Source organism: Rosa chinensis, chromosome 4 (assembly GCF_002994745.2).
Source record: "Rosa chinensis cultivar Old Blush chromosome 4, RchiOBHm-V2, whole genome shotgun sequence".
Classification (NCBI taxonomy): Eukaryota; Viridiplantae; Streptophyta; class Magnoliopsida; order Rosales; family Rosaceae; genus Rosa; species Rosa chinensis.
In genome coordinates, this window is record NC_037091.1 from 10447618 (window position 1) to 10469745 (window position 22128).

General features: G+C 39.5%; 2 protein-coding genes across 2 annotated transcripts; one reads left to right on the forward strand and one right to left on the reverse strand.

Moving 5' to 3' along the window:
* The first annotated feature begins 10294 nt into the window (after positions 1-10294).
* LOC112199874 (protein NRT1/ PTR FAMILY 5.2) lies at positions 10295-16485 on the forward strand. The gene is made up of 4 exons (XM_024340847.2): positions 10295-10513; positions 12163-12380; positions 14267-14832; positions 15307-16485. The coding sequence occupies exons 1-4, from the start codon at positions 10390-10392 to the stop codon at positions 16190-16192; spliced, it is 1794 nt and encodes a 597-aa protein (XP_024196615.1). The 5' UTR covers positions 10295-10389; the 3' UTR covers positions 16193-16485.
* Positions 16486-16887: 402 nt separating this feature from the next.
* On the reverse strand, positions 16888-21250 carry LOC112196735 (protein unc-13 homolog). Its single transcript, XM_024337140.2, has 5 exons — positions 20678-21250; positions 19342-20226; positions 18614-19060; positions 18340-18526; positions 16888-18189 (listed from the first exon to the last, which is right to left on the reverse strand). The coding sequence occupies exons 1-5, from the start codon at positions 21248-21250 to the stop codon at positions 17216-17218; spliced, it is 3066 nt and encodes a 1021-aa protein (XP_024192908.1). The 3' UTR covers positions 16888-17215.
* Positions 21251-22128: the final 878 nt, after the last annotated feature.

A 22128-nucleotide genomic window follows, 5' to 3' on the forward strand; every position in this document is an offset into this window, starting at 1 on the left:
TTTCAAATCAGAAAAATGTTTTCCTCTCTGACTCTCACGCTAGAGGATTTTCACTCGTGGCTAGCTCAACTTAGTGGCAGCGGTATACTTACAACCGATAAGGCTGTGCCTTCTCTTTTTTTTGGTTGTCTTTTGGGTGACGATGGTAATCTTCATCATTGTGGCTCCTTCTCAGCTATTCTCAATCTTCTCGTCTTCTTTTTTCAAATCAGAAAAATGTTTTCCTCTCTGACTCTCACGCTAGAGGATTTTCACTCGTGGCTAGCTCAACTTAATGGCAGCAGTATACTTACGACCGATAAGGCTGTGCCTTCTCTTTTTTTTGGTTGTCTTTTGGGTGTCAATGGTAATCTTCATCATTGTGGCTCCTTCTCAGCTGTTCTCAGCCTTCTCGTGTTAGTCGGAGGTGGCTTTGTTCTATGGTTGGCTGATGTTTTCGGCAGTGGACCTTTTCTAGTTCCGGCGATTACTAGACTTGGAGGTGGGATTTCAGACCTTGATTGGTCTCTGTTCAGCGTGGCTACAAGGCATGGTGCTCGTGGGTTAAGCAATGGTGTGTTTCAATTGCTGAGTTGTGTTGGGTGTTTGGTTGGTGACTGTGATGGTGGTATCACCGTCGATGCTGGTGGTGCGTGGTCCGATAGAGCTAGGGTGGTTTAGTCGGGGTTTGGATCACCTCTTCCTATTGTTGTTACGACTGGTGGCAGCGGTGGTTGGCCTGAGTCCCATCCCTCTGCTGGAGACCGTGGCATATGGGTTTATAGACCCGTGGCTCCTGGTTCTTTCCGTCTCCTCGATGACATGGTGGTTGGTGACAGTGTGGTGGCATCTCGAGTTGTTCCGGTTGCTGGTGGTGATACTAAACATGGCGGTGTAGGCTGCTGTGCAGCTCAGTTTGGACTCTTAATTGGGTTTAGGGCTTTCATAGTTAGGTGTATACTAGCGTTTCTTAGAAAGTTTGCTTCTGAATATTTGGAGTTATCTCAACTCGGGGGCGGAGAACCCAAGATTTTTTTCTTTTTCTCTCTGACCTAGCCACACGCTAGGGTTTACACTCAATCTTTGGGAGATTAATCTTCCGTCCACTTCCATGGATGTCTTGAGTTGGAATTGTAGGGGAATCTGCAACACAACTACTACAAGGGTGCTGAGGGATTTGATCACACAGAATCAGCCTCAGATTGTCTTTCTCTGTGAAACAAAAATCAATACTTTGAGGGATTTCAAAGCGTTGCACAAGGATCTAGGGTTTGTACACTCGACTGAGGTCTTGAGTGTTGGTCAAGTGGGAGGCCTGGCGTTATTCTGGACAGAGGATGTCGATCTGCATGTGTGTACTGTCTCTGTGCATCACATCGACGCAGAAATTAGGGGTGCACCTGGTGAACCGTGGTGGAGAATAACAGGGTTCTATGGTCATGCAAGGGCAGGAAATCGTGGGGATTCTTGGCAGCTTCTCGGTGATTTGGCTGATTTAGATTCTCTTCCTTGGGTGATAATCGGCAACTTTAATGAAATACTAAACAATAGTGAGAAGTTAGGAGGGCCTTTACGTAGTGAAAGACAGATGCGGGTTTTCCGTGATGCATTGGGATATGGTGATCTTGCTGATCTAGGGTTTCAGGGTGCAAAGATGACCGGGTGGAATTCTGAGACTCAAATACGTTTGGATAGAGCAGTTGGTACCTCTACATGGAGTGACATCTTTGGTTATTCAAGGGTGAAGCAGTTTCTGCCCAGTGATTCTGACCACGTTCCCATTTTGTTACAAGCTAGTTCTGTACCTCTGCCCAAGCGTCCTAAGCGGCATAGGTTTAAATTCGAGTCCTTTTGGTTGCAGCACCAAGAGTGTGATCCTCTTGTGTTATCTAATTGGAAAGCAGAAGATGGAGGCGCTCCTATGTTAGTACTAACAAGAAAGATCATTAACACGAGATGTGCCTTGGAATCTTGGCAGCGTGATACATTTAGACTGCGTCAAAATCAGATGGTGGATATTCAGAGCAGATTGGAAATGCTTATGAATGAGCCGATGTCTGAGGCAGTTTACAATGAGAAGAAAGTTTTAATGATTTCTTTACAGGATATTCTGTCGCAAGAAGAGGCATTTTGGAAGCAACGGGCCAAGGTTACTTGGTTGCAAGAGGGTGATAGAAATTCGAGTTTCTTTCACAGGAAGGCAGCTAATCGGAAGCGCAAAAATAATTTGTTGGGGCTGTTTGATCATGTGGGGCAATGGAAAGATGATGATGAAGGTATGGAGAATATTGTGACTTCATATTTTTCAAAAATGTTTACTACCACTGATCTTGATGTTAACGCAATTAATCTGACCTTAGCGGCAATTCAGCCGTGTGTTACTAGTGATATGAATCAAAAGCTATGTGCCCCGTATTCAGAAGAAGAGGTCACGTGTGCTTTATTTCAGATGTACCAGATGAAATCTCCTGGCCCTGATGGTATGCCTCCATTGTTTTTTCAGCATTATTGGGAGGATATTGGGAAAGATGTTACTGAGGCAGTGCAAAGCTTTCTGCACACTGGTTCTTTGTTAAAACAGATAAATTTTACTCACATTTGTTTGATACCAAAGGTGCAGAATCCTGAGAATATGGTAGACTTACGACCTATTGCACTTTGTAATGTTATTTACAAACTTTGTTCTACAGTAATTGCAAACAGACTGAAGGTTTTTTGGCCATCTATTATTTCTCCTTTTCAGAGTGCATTTATGCGTGGGAGACTGATCACGGATAATATCCTAGTGGCTAATGAAGTAGCTCATTTTGTCCATAACAAAAGGAAAGGCCAAGTTGGGTATATTGCTTTGAAGTTGGATTTGAGCAAGGCCTATGATCGTATGGAATGGGTATTTTTTAGCACGGTTTTGGAGAGATTTAGCTTTGCCTCTACATGGATAGATGTTGTTATGCAATGTGTTTGCTCTGTGAGGTACTCTTTTCTGGTTAGAGGGAAGCCTAGAGGCCTGGTTATTCCAACTAGGGGTTTGAGACAAGGGGATCCATTATCACCCTATCTATTTCTTATTGGTCAGTACTTTGAGGGATTTCAAAGCGTTGCACAATGGCTCCCCACTACTCCCCATGATGTACAATGGCAACAAACTAGAGCTCTAACTAATCGTATCCACTCACCTGGCCAAAGGCGTGAAGTCCCGATATATATGCCTGAGGTCACTCCCAGCAACCCCGAATCCTCAGACCTCCCAGGTTGTCAGATCAAAACATTTAAAAGCTATCACTCAGGACCAAAGGTTACTCAACTCTCAAAAGGAGATGTCACCATGTGACCTCCGATCGTCATATCAAAACATTAAGCAAGTCAGTCTAGACCCAAAATGTTAAACCGAACCAAAAAAAGGATGTCACCTCCTAATCTCCAGACCCCCGGTCATCATATTCAAAACATTAAGCAAGTCACTCTGGACCCAAAATGTTAAATCAAATTAAATGGAGAAATTACCACTTGTGACTCTTAGATCTTCAGACCACCAGTCGTTAGATCAAAACGTTCAAATCACATTAAAGCAACTCACACCAAATCTTGACACTCTTCAAACAATAGAAATTCTCAATTCCTAAAACAATGTTTTCCGAAAAGTCAAGCCTCAAAACAATAGAATGAAACCCATCAATCCCTATTGCTTAAATCACCCATCAACCCATAAAAATATACATTTTTCACATAAATACACACACACACGTGGTCATTCACTCAGGAATGCCACTAATACCAACTATATTTTGCAGTTAACTAAATAACTCTCAAAACAATAAAGGTAACTTCGTTTGTAAATGACCATTGTGAAATTACTCACCTGCGAATCTTTTCGAGTATTCTATACAAAACCGAACTAACACTCTCACCAACAACTCGTCCAAATAACCTCAAGAAGCACCAAATCACCAAGGGTCTCAAATCAGTATACGAATCACAAAGTGATTAAAGTTTGAATCCCCTAATCGAACAACAACCCTGAAAGTAATGCTAATCGAGGCAAAACCTCATCCGAGACCACCCACAGTCTCCTGAACACTTCTACTATCGATATATCAAAACCACAAGTCAATCGAACACTCGAATCCTCACTGATTGAATAATCGAACAGTTCGAAATCTTAAAAATCATAACATATTCATTCGATCACCAAAAATTATGTATTATATATCAAAACACTTGTATCGACGAGTAGATGATACATAAAACCAAAAATTGTCCCTTACATGGCCGGAATGCCGCCACAGACCAAACTCAAAATCACAATAATCAAGCCATCCAGAAATGTTCATCATGAAGAGTTGAACAACTTTCATACCTGGAGCTAAGCCTATATCGGTCTAGATCGTCCTGATCAATCTCTGCCGTCTGATCAAGCTCCAGATTCATTGTACATCGCTGATCTACAAACCTTAGTCTTTCACTGCACACACAAAATCGTCCTTCAAGGCGGGTATGGGGATGATTAAGAGGAAGAGGACATTCCAAAACCGAGAAGGATCGGCCGAGGAGTCGCCGGAATCTGGACGAACCGGTCGGATCCCGAACATATCAACTGTTGGAGCTCCGATCTACTACCTTTGGCCGTTGTCGTCGACGTCGAGCACCTAGGGAGGACGGCGACGTTGGTCTGTCTCCAACACCAGTGGTGGTGTTGTCGTTGATGGTCGAACGGTGGAGTTGTAATCGGGTCTGGAACAGGGTTTCGTCTCCAGGTCGGGTCGCGTGGAGGAGAGAGAACAGAGAGAATTATGGGGGAGAAAATGGAAAAAGGAGAAAAATTGGGATTTATGAAAAAATCCGGAAATTTCTCCTATTTATAGAAATTTCCTAAATTTTCAAACACACATAACTTTCTCATTCGAACTCCGATTTCTGTATTCCACATGTCCACGAACTCGTATCGTCGTGCTCTATGACTTTTATGAAGGAAGATTTTAGAGAAACCCAATGTATAAAAAGACAACCTTTGCACCTCCACCACGCCCCTCCCCCCCCCCCCCCCCCCCCCAAAAAAAAAAAACCATACTTTTCGAATAAAAATTTGTCTGAAACACTTCCGCTCTATCCACGAACCATATACTTATACCAACAACCACTAAATTAATTCTGAAAAATTCTCAGAAAATAATAACGAATTTCCGGGGTACTACAAGTATTCTGTTTTTGTTGCAAGTTATTTAATTCAAAGACTAGTAGAAGTCAGCTAGCTAATGAAGGATTTAGAGATTGGAAAAATCTTAGTAACAGGCTTAAAGGTCATGAAAGAAGTATTCAACATGTCACTAATATGTGTAGTTGGTTTGAGTTAGAAGTGATACTCTTAAAAAATAAGACGATTGATAGAGCTCTACAACAACAAGTTAACAAAGAAAAAGTTCATTGGAGAAAAGTATTAAAAAGAATTATTGTTGTTGTTAAATGTCCTTCTAAAAACAATCTGGCATTTCGTGGAACAAATGAGAAGATAGTGAGGAAAATAATGAATTTTTTTGAGTTTTATTGAGACAATTGGAGAGTTTGATCCAATAATGAAAGAACATCTTCGGCGCATAAAAGATGATGAAATTCATAGTCATTGCCTTGGAAGTAGAATACAAAATGAATTGATAGACCTCTTAGCTTCTGAAATTAAAAATGAAATCCTAAGAATAGTAAAAGAGGCAAAGTACTTTTCTATCATTCTTAATTGTACTCCTGACATTAGTAAAGAGAACAAATGACTCTGATTATGAGATTTGTGAATATATCAAAAATCCCAGCAAAATTAGAAGAATATTTCTTGTAGTTTTTAAGAGTAGATGACACCACTGGAAAATGACTTTTTGATGGACTTACTAGTATTATAGCCAAACTAGAACTTGATATTAATGATGCTAGAAGGCAGGGGTATGATAATGGTTCTAACATGAAGGGAAAACATCAAGGTGTCCAGAAAAGGTTGTTAGAAATTAATCCAAGAGCATTCTGCACACCATGTGGCTCTCATAATCTGAACCTTGTTCTTTCTGACATGGCTAACTCTTGTCCTAAAGCTAAAATTTTTTTTGGAATTGTACAAAAAATATATGTATTATTTTCTTTGTCAACAAAGAGGTGAAATTTTTTAAAAGATAATGTAAATGATTTAGCTATCAAAGCATTGGCTACAACACGGTGGGAAAGTCTGGTAAAAAGTGTTAAGGCTATTAGATATCAAGCTCCACAAATTAGAGCTGTTGTACAACAATTAGCAAATGTAGATGACTTAGATGGTGCACTAAAATGTGAAGCTGTGTTAGCAGACTATGCTTTTACAAACGTTGAATTTTTATTAGGCATGATTATTTGGTATGATATGCTATATGTTGTTGACTTAGTTAGTAAAAAGCTACAATCTAAAGACATGGATATTGGTGATGCTATTAAATTGTTAGAAGGCTTGGTTTCTTTTTCTATATGTAGGACTTGTAGAAAAAAGCAGTTTGATGACAATGCAAATAACGAACCAACATTATCGATTGAAGAGATTTTTAGGACTGAGTATTTTTTATATATAGTAGATCAAGCCATATCTTCCCTTCACAGTAGATTTGAACAGTTTCAATTATATGAAAGTGTTTTTGGTTTTTTATGTGATGTGAAACAATTAAAGTCATTAGTTGATACTGATTTGAAAGTAAAGCGTCTCAAACTTGAAGAGTTTCTCACTCATGATAATGTTTCTGATTAGATGGTTCAGAGCTATGTTTAGAATTAAGGTTGTTAACCGAAATGCTAAATAAAGATTTAGAAAGAAAAATAGAAACACCAATTGAAGTTCTGAACTTTGTTCAAAGATGTGATTGTTTCTCAAATACCATGATTGCTTATAGAATACTATTAACTATACCTGTGACAGTTGCTTCTGCTGAAAGAAGCTTTTCTAAATTGAAACTAATAAAATCATATTTACGATCAACCATATCACAAGAAAAAATGAATGGACTAGCCATGTTATCTATTGAAAGAAAATTGTTCAAAAAGTTTAAATATATAACTTAATCAACATTTTTGCATCCCAAAAGGCAAGAAGAGTGATCTTCAAAGGAAAATTTCTCTTAGGTTGTTGTTTTTATAGGCATTATTACCTTTTGGTTTGTTTATATAGTATGTTATGTTTTAGTTTCTACTTGCTTTGCTGACTTTTTTTTTTTTGCCATTTTTTTTTTGTCTAAAGCCTCTCTAACCTGCGCCTTATGCCTCATTGTGTCACGAGAAGGCCCTAATGGTCGCGTACTCGGTACAATACACAGAAAAGCCAAAACATGTCGCTAATAATATCTAATTTTTGTTTTTTTAACATGCAGATCTAGTGCAAGAATCACCATGCAAAACCAAACTTCACCGTGTTATGCAAGAAGCATCATCGGACCAAGTCTCTAGCTCAAGCGTCTCTGATGACTCGCCGGTGTTTACTTCCCATGGAGAGCCAGATGCTTCTTTATTTATTGTTTTCGTTCTCTTAGCTGTACTCGGAGGTTATATGGTTATGGGTTATGATGTTTTCATGGTTGTGTTCGTGCTATTTTTTGCTGCGGCCCTTGGTATCTTTGGTTTGCAAAGCTAGGTGTTCGGTTAATTTGGTCTTGAGTTATTTCTTTGTTTTCGAGCTTGGATGAAATAGTTATGCAGTGCATGTTTGGAACTATGCTAATCAGACAGTAGATCCATTAGCGATTTTGGAGTTTCCCACGATGATTGTTTTTGGAAAGAGGTCGTTTTTGTTTTGCTTCTATTCCCCATGTGCGAAATCTCGCCCAATAATATCTATTTTGTTAGCCCAATAATCGTCCTTAATTTCCATATCTTTTCGTAGTTTTTTTTTTTTTTTTTTAAAAAAAATTTATGACTAATTGAAATTTAATGTTTTGATTTTTTTTATTTAATATTTTTTTTAATAGGGTTGATTTTATTAACAATCAAGCCATGAACACACAAGCCAAAGTTTAACAGGACTTACATAAGAACATTCCGGGACAAACCGGATACCCCTATCTAAGCCATAGGTGAACTTATTAGATTCTAAGGGGACGGTTGCTGAACAACAAGCCTAATCTACGCAAGAATAATCTCACCATCTAAGGAAAAATATTCATCTAGTTTAATCTATCAAGCATGCAATTGTGGTACAAATATTAACTAGAAACGCCTTAGAAAAGCTTATAGAAATTACCCCTACTGCGAAAGGCTCGCATCCAGAATGTCTTGTTTTGTTGAAACCCTAGACACATGTATCTTCTCCTTCCCCTAGAGGTCGGAGCTAGTACATGCATTAGGCTCTTCAGCATCCAACAACCTCGGCATCAGGTTGGTCCTCTTGCTTTCTTCTCCATCTTGAGACTTAGGCTTATTCTGACGACCCTTCTTCTTTGGAGTCTTCCCAACAGTCACCAGGACCTCCACAAGTTCACCAAGACAAAACTCATGGGGTATCTCCGCCAAGGTTGGTTTTTGCCGCTTCTCCATATGCTGCTCACCATGGCACCATTTGCGCACCCCCAAAATTTTGGGGTAAAAAACATCAGTCCCTTGCCCATTTGCAACTGGTCCATGTGCAGCTGGCCCACCCACCTCATCCATCAGGCCGTCACACCCCAGACCCAAAGTCAACCCAACCCCACCTTCAGGCCCACTGCCACCCGGCCCAACAGAAGATGGAAAATACTTAAATACGTACCCTAAATATGTCCACTTTTAGTGGCTAGCTTGCTTATTCCGATTCGTTGCCCATAAGTCTCAAATTGACTGCATTCGATGGTACAAATCGCTTGATACTTAAATTTAAATTTACATATGCCAAACAACCAAATTAACTTATAGCATCCAGAGTTTAGTGCCAGTAGACATCAACACTGAAGTTATACTCTTGAAGCATGTGTCATCTATACCTTTACTCCAAAGATTGAATTTTGTTTTGTTGTGTGTTTTTTTTTATTTATAATTTTTATTGATTAACTAGAACCCTAATTAGGCATATGTCATACATATGTCAGCATGAGCCATACACACACTTAACGAGGATAGTTGAGAATAACTAACCCTAATTAGATAAGTCACTCATTTTCGAGCCCGCTCTTTTGATTGAGTTACAAATTAAGAACAACTTCGTGTCATGGGAAAACTTCATTAACTATTTCTCCACTCGGCTACACGTAATTGTAGTACAAAGAAAACGTCACGTCCTAGTACACATATAAAAACAACTCCTTATACATAAACCAATTGAGTAGTATGATCTAGATTTCAAAATTTGGCACTTGAGGACAAGATACCAATCCAACCAGCTAAAGAGATCATACTTGAGCCATACCATCATGTACCGCCAAGTAACATGAGTGTGACAAGACATCCTCATTGAGAACTCAAATTTCAACATATGCATGTTGATGCAAGTAAGCCCCAAAAAAAGAACAAGGCACACACGCTTGTACCTTTAGCGCAGGTAGAGACAGAGACAGAAGCAGCGGAGATCCACACCATTGATGTTGCCGTTGAAACGATATCCGATGCTATCCGTATCAAAGAGAATTTCAATTGATGAGTGCCACTCGACCCAATCAACACTACAGAGCTACAGGTACGAATGAGACGACCAAGAGAGGGAGCGAGCGATCAGTCTAGACTCGGTGAACGAGAGCGCCGCTGGGGTTTTTTGGTAGTCCCAGGAAGGATTTGTATGACTTTCTGTTTGCATAACATGAACTACATAATAATACGGCGCCTTGACCATAAGTCACACCAGAGGAAGTTGAAGAAAAAAGTTAAATGCCGATGTTCAAAACACTAGTATTGATCAATACTAGTGTTACCAAACCAGGTTCCTGCTAGCTTGTTGTTTGACGCTTGAACGTGACTGATAGAAGAGTCCAAGCATAGGATATGAACCACCCATCGACATTTACAAAAGGTCCAAAGAGAGTGAACCACCACCAGGAGCTACTACCACTTCTACATCTTAATCCCTCGGCTCCTGAGCTAAAGAACAATCATCCTCCAGAAGGTCCCAAGTCCCAACACCACTTGTTCTGGACTTTTGGCGAAGACTCTTGGACAAGCTGTTGCAATATTACAAGAATCTTTTTTGTCTCTTCTCTTTTTTATTAGAGTGCTTAATTATAGAGAAACCAATTTATTTTCTTTTTGTTTTTAAGCTCGTGACATGAGCTAAAAACAAATGAAAAAACGAGCTAATATTGGAAAGTGGCTGGCACGCGCGGGAGTGTTGGCATGTAGTTCTCGACATCTATAAAAGTGCTTCAGCTATGGAAGGTGTGAGGACGAGTTAGCTCTACTTTCATAATAAAACAGCTAGCTTGGTTACTGCGAAGGGCAAAACTCTAGGCAGCAGCCATGGCTGCCGTTGAACAAGGAGTTAACCCCAATCAGTATACACAAGATGGGACTGTCGATCTCAAAGGAAACCCTGTTCTTAGATCCAAGAGAGGTGGATGGACTGCTTGCGCCTTTGTTGTTGGTAACTCTCTCTCTCTCTCTCCCCATGAAACTTGGACTGAGAGAACTCTGTCATGAGCTAAATTTACCGCAATATCTTCTATTATAGCCTTAGCAGTTCAGTTAGTCCGTCTTTTGGCCAAAGCTACCTAGTCTGATTTCTGGACCAACTTCTTCAATTCTTCTTCGTTATCGTGACAAGTTACAGTGTTATACCGACACTGGTTGTTCTATATTTCATTTCACACTAACCTGAAAATGCCAGTAAACAGTTCCCGGGAAATTAATATGAAATTCATGCATAGGATATTATTGTTCATAATTCATTATTGGTTGACTGATGTATTCATGGATGAAGGTGTACCCACTACCCAACCAACACCTATATCTTACCGTCTTGCATGTACGAAGCTATGAACAATCTCTCATTATTTCATTTTGCACAATTTAATTCACTATTTATTTCTCATAACATAACCAAACGTAGATGGATAACACTATTTGCATTTGCACCTACTCATCATTAACCCCCATCATTCATTCACTCTCTCTCATATGCACAAACGAAGCAATTAACCACCTACCATTCAGATCACACATATATGATAATTATGTATGTGGGATACACCATATACATGTGAATACCCTACGGTATTCATGTTGAGTTGTTGTTTGAGGCGTAATTGCTATTTTTTTTTTCATCCACTTGATCATCTTACAAGTAGTGTTACTACCTACACGGTAATTAAATATTAAACCAATCTCGAGTAATTTTATATTCTGAAAATATTTGCCATCATAACTGCTGAAGGCATTGCCCCGTAATATGTGATTACTATGCGGAATTCATGTTGCGTTGTCGTTCAAGGCCTAATTGGTCTGTTTTGTTTTTTCATCTACTTGATCATCTGACGAGTACTGTTACTACTTACATGGTATTTATTCCGTAAAATCTAATAATTAAATCTTAAACCAATCTCGAGTAATCTTATATTCTAAATTTATTGCCATCATTCCTGAAGGCATTGCCTGTAATCCAATTTACAAAATAATCTTTTAATCTATAGGCTACATGGAACAGATTTTCTAGTAGGGAGAATTCCACAAATGCTCACTCAACTATAACTCATTCGACACTTTGGTCACTGAAGTTTTAAATATATCACTTTGGTCACTCAACTATTACATTGTCAATCACTTAAGTCACCCAAAAAGTATTTTTTATAATTTTTTTTTAATGAAAAAAATTAACAAAGTGACTTAAGTGATTGACAATTTAATAGTTGAGTGACCAAAAAGATATATTTGAAACTTCAGTGATCAAAGTGTCGAATGAGTCATAGTTGAGTGATCATTTGTGAAATTTTCCCTTTCTAATATTGCACCATTTTTTGTTGTTTTGGTCCTTCGAGGGTTCATGTCAAAGCAGTGAAGGGCACCCCTACGACACTTATTTAACACGAAATACAAAATCTTGGCCAGGGAATCCAACAGATATTATATATCCACTGATTTAGATATTTATCTTGTCTCTTTTGGCTATGGATCATTATCATAGATCTTCTAGCTGTTCACATGTCTTGCCCATCTTGCACTTATTAATACAAGATCAGCTTCAGGATCAGATTGGATTCAGTGGTCTATAATTAAGCTTCTTGATCGAATATGCAGTTTATGAGGTGTTTGAACGAATGGCCTACTACGGCATATCGTCGAATTTGATCCTGTACTTGACGAATAAGCTTCACCAAGGCACAGTCACCTCTGCTAATAATGTCACCAACTGGGTTGGCACCATTTGGATTACTCCTATTTTGGGTGCATATGTTGCTGATGCTCATCTGGGTCGTTACTGGACATTCCTCATTGCCTGTATCATCTATCTATCGGTACGTCGTGTTGTGCAAACCACATGCATTTCTAGTTCTATCTATCACCACCGTCTCATACATATCCACCATGATTCTAGACTTCTAGTGTCTATTTGTTTAGTATGCATGGTATATTGTATATTCACATAGAGAAGGATAAGATTCTCTTTTAATCATAGTTTATCTGAATTTTGATTGCATATCTATGTTTAGTAACAAGTTAATCGTAAATTTAATAACTTAATACTCTGACACAGTACCAATAGAGTGTTCTAAGGTTTTATCTAGCAACAAATTAGTCATAAATAACTTGGTTTAATAATCGGACAACATGATCGTCGAAGTTTCTAAAATTTTATTTAGCAATAAATTAGTTATGAATAACTTTTCTTCATACGCGTGAGACTAATGATTCATCGACAGACTAACAACTATTAGATTGATGTCCACCTCAAATGTAACCAGGAATTTTAATGAAACAACGTCGTTTCGATCTACTCAGTCAATAAAGTGCAGAAGCTTCTAAACTAGTCAGGTCATGTACATGCATCTCATATTGAAACTTCAAACTAATCACATTGCTTCTTGTATGAAACCTTGACTCCAAATCTAGTTGGTATGGCATTCAACACAAGTTGTAGGAAGGCGTCTTTGTCAATTGGACCAGTCTCCCTCACTTTCAGTCTTACATAGCTGTATTTATTTTACGTTATCTTAGTCAACTCCCCGAGTGAACATAACATGGCATGTAGAAATTTTGGATGTGGTCCTGTATAGAGTAGAGAAACCAAAAAAGGAAAAATTGCACATCTGAAAAGTAATCAAATAAAAATACGAATTATAAATGAACAGTTTATCACTAATTACATTGAAGAAACTTTTAAACCTCACACATTATTATAAAGATGTTTTAAGTTGAGAACAATATTAGTATAATGCTTCTTAATAATGAGTCACGTAGATTACTGTTGTTTATCAAATATAAAAATCGAGAAATCAATGCGAAAACAGAACATGTATGGTAAACGTGATCCTATCATTATCGATCATCCTTAGGGTTTATATTGAGGTTTCTATTGTTATATAAATGTAAGAAGAAAATGCCAAATTCAGGGAAATAATTTTATTGTTTGATTGGTTTTCAATAGTCAATGAGAATGTCGAAGGTGTGTCTTTGCTGACTACATCAAAAGCTATCCAGCATCTAGAAGACTAGAAGACTAATAGACTATATATAACAAAAACCAATTATGTCAATCTCACAAGGAAATTTACAACAATATATGTTGCTTGAACTTTGAACCACAATATTAATTAACTAGTCAACTATACCTGCATTCGGATAAGCATTACAACTAGCTAGTCGACCTTGGTTGTGGTTTTCATATTTCCTCAGCTATTCATTATTTTAGCAATATGACAAAACCTATCACACATTAGTCTTTTCGATATTGTTGTTTGTAGAAGACTAGAAGGTGACTCTAGCTTTCAAATTTCAACCAAAGCATGCGTAATGTGCAAAGAGTAGTGTTCATGGACCAAATATGAAAGAGAGACTTGTAGAACGTAATAGATTCACATTTAACCCTAATAAAAAGTTAGTTTTTTTTCCCCTATGTTGATAATGACATTTCACTTGCTTGACATGAATACTATGTTTCGTAAGTATCATATAGCTTATGAATTTTTGAGATTAGATTGTTTATTTTGATATTACGTAAAAGATTAATCGAACATCTACTTCAAACTTATTGGACAATAGATGAAGAAGTTCATGCTCCAAAATAGTAATATATATTGTTCTGCGAGGCTCTAAATTACCGATATGATATGTTACAAGTCACCTTATGGCTAGGCTCTAGTAAACGATAAATGAAAAGAATCTAACTAATTTCATTTTGCAGGGAATGTCTGTACTTACCCTAGCAGTGTCACTTCCTGCTTTGAAACCTCCAAAATGCCTCGACGCGAATATCGAAAACTGCAAGAAGGCCTCCACATTACAGTTAGCTGTGTTCTATGGTTCACTCTACACTCTGGCTATTGGAACAGGAGGGACAAAACCTAATATCTCAACCATTGGAGCAGACCAATTTGATGACTTTGATCCTAAGGAAAAGGCTCAAAAGCTTTCGTTCTTCAACTGGTGGATGTTCAGCATCTTCTTTGGCACACTCTTTGCCAACACAATCCTTGTCTACATTCAAGACAATGTGGGCTGGACCTTGGGATATGCGCTTCCAACTCTTGGGCTTCTCATATCTATCCTGATCTTCTTGGCTGGCACACCCTTTTATAGACACAAGGTGCCTTCTGGGAGTCCATTTACAAGAATGGCTAGAGTCATAGTGGCTGCACTAAGGAAATGGAAGGTGACTCTTCCTAGTGACCCTAAGGAATTCCATGAGCTTCACTTGGATGACTATGCAACCAAAGGAAAATTCAGGATTGATTCTACACCAAGCATAAGGTTTGTATATATATATGCTTTTACTTTAAGAAATTACTTTCAATTTATTCAAAAACCACTATATTCAAAGTATCCGCATGTTGATATATGTCATATATATTATTTTGTCATAATCTCAGATTACCACATTTAAGCAAGATCTTACCTATCAAATAATGTGATTTAGCTTGCATCTAAAGGGTATTCTGAAACTTGGACGTTAAGGGTTTAGGTTTTAGTTTGAATTTACATTAATAAGTAAAATGGTTCTGCAGCTAGCCAAATTAGCTCACCAGATACAAACCTTATATATGCGCTTACCTTAGCTCATTGTGTTTTTTTTTTTTTTAACATTTTCTTGTTCATTAGCTTACATATATTTCAGTGCATTATAAAAACCTTTATCCATCTTATTTTCTAGCATAATCTATGATGAAACTTTTCCTTTTACATGGGAAGCTATTCTGTCAAGACTTAATGTGTGCATTCATGCAGGTTCCTCAACAAAGCTGCTGTGAAAACAGCCTCAACTAGTCCATGGAGGCTGTGCTCAGTAACTCAAGTAGAGGAGACCAAGCAAATGTTGAGAATGATCCCAATCTTGCTTGCAACATTCGTTCCGAGCATTATGGTTGCACAAATCCATACCCTATTTGTCAAACAAGGCACCACGCTCAACCGAAGAGTTGGAAACTTCAAGATCCCCCCTGCAAGTTTAGCTGGATTTGTAACCCTATCGATGCTAATCAATGTCGTGCTCTATGATCGGTTCTTTGTCAAGTTCATGAGAAAGTTGACAAAGAATCCTAGAGGAATCACTCTCCTTCAAAGAATGGGAATTGGAATGATTCTCCACATTTTCATTATGGTAATTGCATCTCTAACTGAGAGGTATCGACTTAATATTGCCAAGGAACATGGAGTAGTTGAAAGTGGAGGACAGGTTCCTCTTACCATATTGGTTTTGCTTCCTCAATTTGTGCTTATGGGAACAGCTGATGCATTTCTAGAGGTTGCAAAGATTGAGTTTTTCTATGATCAAGCACCTGAAAGCATGAAGAGTCTTGGGACTTCTTATTCCATGACCACTTTGGGAATAGGGAACTTTCTCAGTAGTTTCCTTCTTTCGACAGTTTCTCACATCACCAAAGAGCATGGACACAAAGGATGGATACTCAACAACTTGAATGCTTCTCATCTTGACTACTATTATGCCTTTTTTGCCATACTCAACTTTTTAAACTTCATTTTCTTCTTGTTTATGACTAAGATGTATGTGTACAAGGCTGAAATTTCGGATTCAATTAAAGTTCTCACCGAAGAATTGAAGGAGGCAACAATGTACAGGCTACCAAATCAAGAAGATCAGTCCAAGTCATAGTCTCAAGTAAGTGACTCGTGTGATAGAAATGGAAGCTGCTTGCTTTTGCTTTAGGAGTGTATGCTTGATATGTTTTACCTCAACTCAGTAGACAAACGCAAAAAAATTATTGTGAATGCTTGATAGCATTCATTACAATTTTACTCGTTAATCACAAATGTTAGAATATATTGTACTCGTTGAAGGATATTCAATTTATGTGTGCCATACCAAATAATTAGGATTACTTTCTATTGTTGTAATAGGAGAGATTGTTCTAGATTCCTAGTTCTAAATAGAATAAGATTCCTAGTTCTAAATAGAATAAGATTCCTTGTCCTCAAAGATTATGTATTTGTACTCCTTATATATAGGGCTCCTATTATCAATAAAAGACACACCGGCCAATTCACTCTACAATCTCCTTGCAATCTATTTTCCTTAAACAGTACTTTCTGTTCAAGTGGAGTATGTTTTATTGCTTAATAAAAGGTGTATCATAAACCATAATGTAATTCTCATCCAAATTGATCCCTTTTACTACTCTTATACAGAAGTTTGTATTAAAATGCCAAATCGAGACCAGAAATAGCGTAAGAAGTATAACGATAGGGCACAGCAACAATTCTTGAAACTTTTATCATTTTCAGAATAACTGTAATAACTGCAGTTTTGTTTTTGGTTGCGAGAACTCATTTACACACACATACACATCATTTTTCTCTTAATAAAGGAAAATTGAACTTCACAAATTCCATTTGCGCTCACCACTATGATAGAATACAACTTTTGTCCCAACTCTGCATGAGGTTCAACAGTGCCTACAACAAAGGCAACAAACTCGTACAATCATCTCTATCTCCATTCCCGGCTACATCTTGGTTTAGCATAATGCTGCAGTGAAATTTCATACATCAACATGCCCTCACGCTTCCCTCAATTTCTCTTTTGTAATTACAATGCCGGAAGTTAGTACTATAATGCACCACAGCTAGAATACACTGGTTTTGAATGTACACGGAAAAATCATTTACATCATGTCAATCATCTTCTCTTTGCTAACTGGAATGTTCTCTTTAAGAATTGGTTTGCTGCTTTGTCATTCCTGTGGCACAAGACCCTCAATATAGTATTTGGATCTGATCTATTCCACCTTCCTGTTGTTGGAGGCATCGGCAGCCTTTGCCCCGAACCAACAACTCCTATCCCACTTGTTTCACAAGTCACAATGCTGAAATCTTCCATAAGTTGTTCAGTGCACTGGCCCATCAAATCAATCACCCCTTCCGCTGTCTCCGCCTCATGTTCCACCACATCCTTGGCTATTAATCCTTCTCCATGAGAGCAAAATACACGTTTTAGGCTATCAAAATCCTCCTCGATCATCTCATGATCACTCCGATAAAACACCCGGGAGCTTCCCCCAGCAACCAAAACCATAAGGAATGCCTCAAAAGATGTCCTCATTACTTCTCTTATTGCCAATGCCTGTGCTCTATCAGTGAGAATTGCACCCAGAAGAGTAAGATTCTGCTTGAGAATTCGCAATGCAGGTCTAATTCTTGCATTGGCTACATCACCAACATAAAGACTTTCATAGAAGACAGAGTTGGAGTCGAGGAAGATTAAGCGATAAGCAGCTACTTCTGAGACATGTTGGCATGCTGCTTGGATTGATGCATGGGTGATTTCGAAGTATGAGGAATTGTTGGCCCTCCGGTTGTTGGCATAGCGGCTGCGTGGTGTTGAAGGAATGATTCGAGGGGAGAGAGAAAGGTTTTTGTCAAGAGAATGAAGGTGGGAGAGAAGATAGTGCAAGGTGTTGAGGCGAATATATAGGCGTTGTGTTCCTCGGCTTGTTGAAGGTCGAGGATGGTGACCTTCATTTGTTCCATTTGGGTGGAAATCATCAGCTCCAATACTACAAGGGCTAGCCTTTTTCCACAGCTTGAGGATCTTTGAGTCTCGGTTGCATCTTGTCAAAGGAGGAAGTGTAGGAATATAACTCTGTTTGGAACCTGAGAAAGAAATGCTTCAATTAACAAGAAAAGCTTGCCAGAATCTTAAACTGCTAACCATGACCATGTTTCTCATTATCTTCATGAGAATATGTTTATTAATGACAATTGACAAATGAAGGGTTCCTAGAGTGAGAGAGTGGCTCTTACCGCAAGAAGCAACAAATGCGGTGTACTCCTTGAAGAGATGTTCCATACCATCAGCAAGATCTTGAACTAAATCTTCTGTAATTCCAATTGGGATTTCAAAGAACTCGTCCACAATTTCCTTTGCCAATTTCATTAGCTCCTCAGCTGATTGTGCATATGGCTCTGATTTAGACTTTGGATTCCATGTCTGCAAAACAATGTACGTACATTTACTATTTAAGCTCTAACTCAAATGCATTTTAACATGATATACATAAACCTTGTAGAGACTCACCTCGCTCTCTTTTGCTCTGTTGACACACTCTTTCCCTCTCTTCATTCTCTCATAAATCCATCTTTTCAAAAGGTTCACTATGATGCTATCAACTTCATATGGAACCATCTCTCTCACAATCGCTTTCCCCCCATCTTCGCATTCAGCAGAGTCCTCCACCACCATTTGGAGCAGAACCTTCTCTAGCTTTCCTGCCCTCTGCAGTATCTCAACTGTGTCTGCTGTAAGTGTGGACACTCCATTCAAGTATTGCTTCAACACAGCTCCATAACAGTTGTGCAGCGTCACGGCTGCAATCCCCGCCGCTGTTGTGTGCCATCTCTTTAGTATGGGACTGAAGCTCTCCCTCTCTTTACAGGCTAAATATTCTGTGTCTTTGGCCAATTGAAGTAAAGCTTCAGTCACTGCCTCCTCTTTCACCTCGGTGACATTCCCAGCTTCTATGATCTAATTGCAACAAACAAAAGCAAAAAATATGAGAATCAAATTATAACCACAACTTTACATCAAATAAGGTCACGTTATTTAAGTGTAACAACATAACCAACTAGATAACTAGCAGCAGAACATTAAAGAATCATAAATAGGAATTTATATTGTCTTTCCAGTATGACATGTTATATTGCGACATAGTTAATGAAGAAATGAACTTAACCGACAGTATGACAACAAAACATAGCATATATCAAGCAAGAGAAGATTAAGGAGTCATAAGCCATATGCCATACCTTTGCGAAAGCTTGTTTCATGGAAGATCGAATGTAGTAATCAACACGATCACCGGAGTTATCCACCAACGTAGTATCACCTTTCCCATCCCCTGCCCCATCTGTGATGGAAACATCTTCACCCAAAATCTTGGATGATGACAAGGCTAGAGGAAGAAGGTTTTCAATCTGTCCAACTGTCCCTCTCTGAAAATACTCATGATACCGAAGCAGTTTCTTCTCCGCCCACGCCTGCATGGAGCTCAACACCGCCGACAAGATCTTAACATATATAGCCTCACGGTCAGGCCTCTTGGCATTGTTGGCCACCTCCGCCAACATTGCGTGCGCCGCACACAACAAGTCCGGCTCAATCTGCGCCGTCGAAACATACTGCTGGAACAAAACCCACGTGAAACAAACATTGTGAATCGGCCTAGTGATCCCCAAAGTGGACCAAGTCTTCTTCATCAGCTCGAGAAGCTCGTCCACCTCGTCGAGGACTAAAGTCTCGTCTCTGATATCGAAGACAGATTGAAGGAGAGATACATAGAGGTGGATGTTGAGGGGGAAGCCATCGGCCCAGTGGCAAACGTCGGTTGGGGTTCCATTGGAGCTCCGCCATGATAATGAGACTACTGAGTTGCATAGGGTTCGCATTGTATCGGAGTTTTTGCCAGTGTCGATGGGTTTCGTGTCGACTGATCTGATGATTTCACGAAGACGCATGGCGAAGGTGTTGGACCTGTCGAGTGGGATTGAGGGGTAGTGGAGGAGACCGGCTTCGAGGATTTTGAGCTGCCGCTTTTGCCAGTGGTGGTATTCGTGGGAGTCGTTGAATTCGGAGGGTTTTAGGTGGCGGAGAAGCTCCAGTGGGAGGATTATCGTCTCTGCTCTCCTACCCATCTGTTCATATTATCATAAATCATGCACAGTTAGTGTTCCAACATGCATCACATTTTCTTTCTTAACATATTTGTACCACACTTACCGATTATAGTTATACCTTTACCTCTGAAAGAGATGGTCATTATCGAGAATCACTAAATCTTAAGCTTTATACAAAAATGTGTTAAAGGGTTAAAAGTCCGGCATCAATGTTGGCCTGACTAACACTTTGGACAAATCAATAGACTGTGACGATTGTTCTCATTTTGCCATTTTGATACACATGACATTGCGAAAAATTGCATGTTTTATCCAAGAATGTAGCAAGTGATGAAGGAATTTCATATTATACAAACTAAAATGAGCTTCATGCAGGCCTGGGCGTTTGCCACTGGGCAAGTTCTTCAATTGTCGTGCACGTTATTGTGTTAGAATGAATAATGGATGCATATAATTAAGATATACGTACTTGGCCTACGAGGGTTCTCATCAGGGTTTTCCTAAGGCGGCCGTCGCTCTGCTCGGTGACTCTCATCTGCTGCCTCATGATCTCCGCCGAGGTCATTGGCCGCCTCGGCCTCGATGGCGGCGCTGTGAACGACATTCCTGAACCCCTTTCCATAGTTGAAGGAGACCTTTCCATAGTTGAAGCCCCGTTCGGAGACGACGGGCTTGAACGTCCACCACTACTCATCCTCCTCGACGGAGAGCGCTTGAGCATCTTAAGCCCAAGAGCCCTCTTTATCCGGCTGATCGGGGTGGTGACCACCCCGCTTGGCTTCGGCCCCGCCCCAGACCCACCGCCTTCCCCGCTACCATTCTCGTGGTTGGAATAAAACACGAGGGCGTTTCGGCCCCCGAAACCCGGGGAAGAACGGCAGGCGGTGAAGAAGATCTCGTAGGCAGTCTCGCGGATATCGTCACGGTCTATGCCATCGAGCTTGCCGAAGGGCCAGACGAGGTCGGGGTCGGAGTCGTGGTAGTCGGGCCTAGGAGCTAGTAGGGAGCCGCAGAGAGAGTCACGGCGAGCATGGTGGCCCATGGCGGGGAAGATGGAGGAGGAGGAGTAGGCGGAGGGGCCAGGGTTTGGGATAGACAGATAGATCAGTCTGAATAGCGGTCGGCGTCAGATATCCGGCGGTAGAGACAAAGCGTGCATTTCTCTTAAAAGAAGAGGAGAATATCGACAGATATGATTACTGGTTATGGTTTGTGACAGCAATTTTTTGTTTGGGGGAGGGAGAGAGAAGTGCACAAACGAATAGATGGTGTTGGATCGATGGGGCTGTGCGAACAAAACGAGAAGGAAAGGGACATAGATAGCAAAGTTGCCTCCGAATATTTCGTTCTGAAAGAGCTACTGATTTTTGTTATCTTTCATGTTTCCACAACAAATTTGATCTGTACGGTTTGTGCGGGGACGAATCAGCACAGGACTAGTACAGCCAACTAACAAACAGAAACAGCTTTGGAAAGCTCGCTATGCATCTTGTCATTTCTGATTTGAGGTTGGCTCAGAATAACGAAGAATGAAACAGATTCGGTCAGCAATATGTACCCAAATCAGGATTGAAATGCTAGCTTCTAAGCTTGTTGGCTACTACACAACTGCCTGCCAGAAAAACGTTAAAACTAACTCAAGTGACTATTTGAGTTGTACATAGATTCGGATTTAGTTGGATTCCTCTAGATCTTAAGCATCCCAATGTTCCACTTTGCGGGTTTAACATCTGTTTTTTCTACCAATTACAATAAATTAGCTAAAAAGAGAAAATAATGATATTGTTCTAGAGAAACTGAATTTGAGAGGAATTTGCTGTGTCATCTCATTGATAATAGGGGCCTCTTTATATAGAGGATTACAATACATAGAATCTCAATCATACAAGGAAAGTAATTCTACATTGATTAGGATTCTAG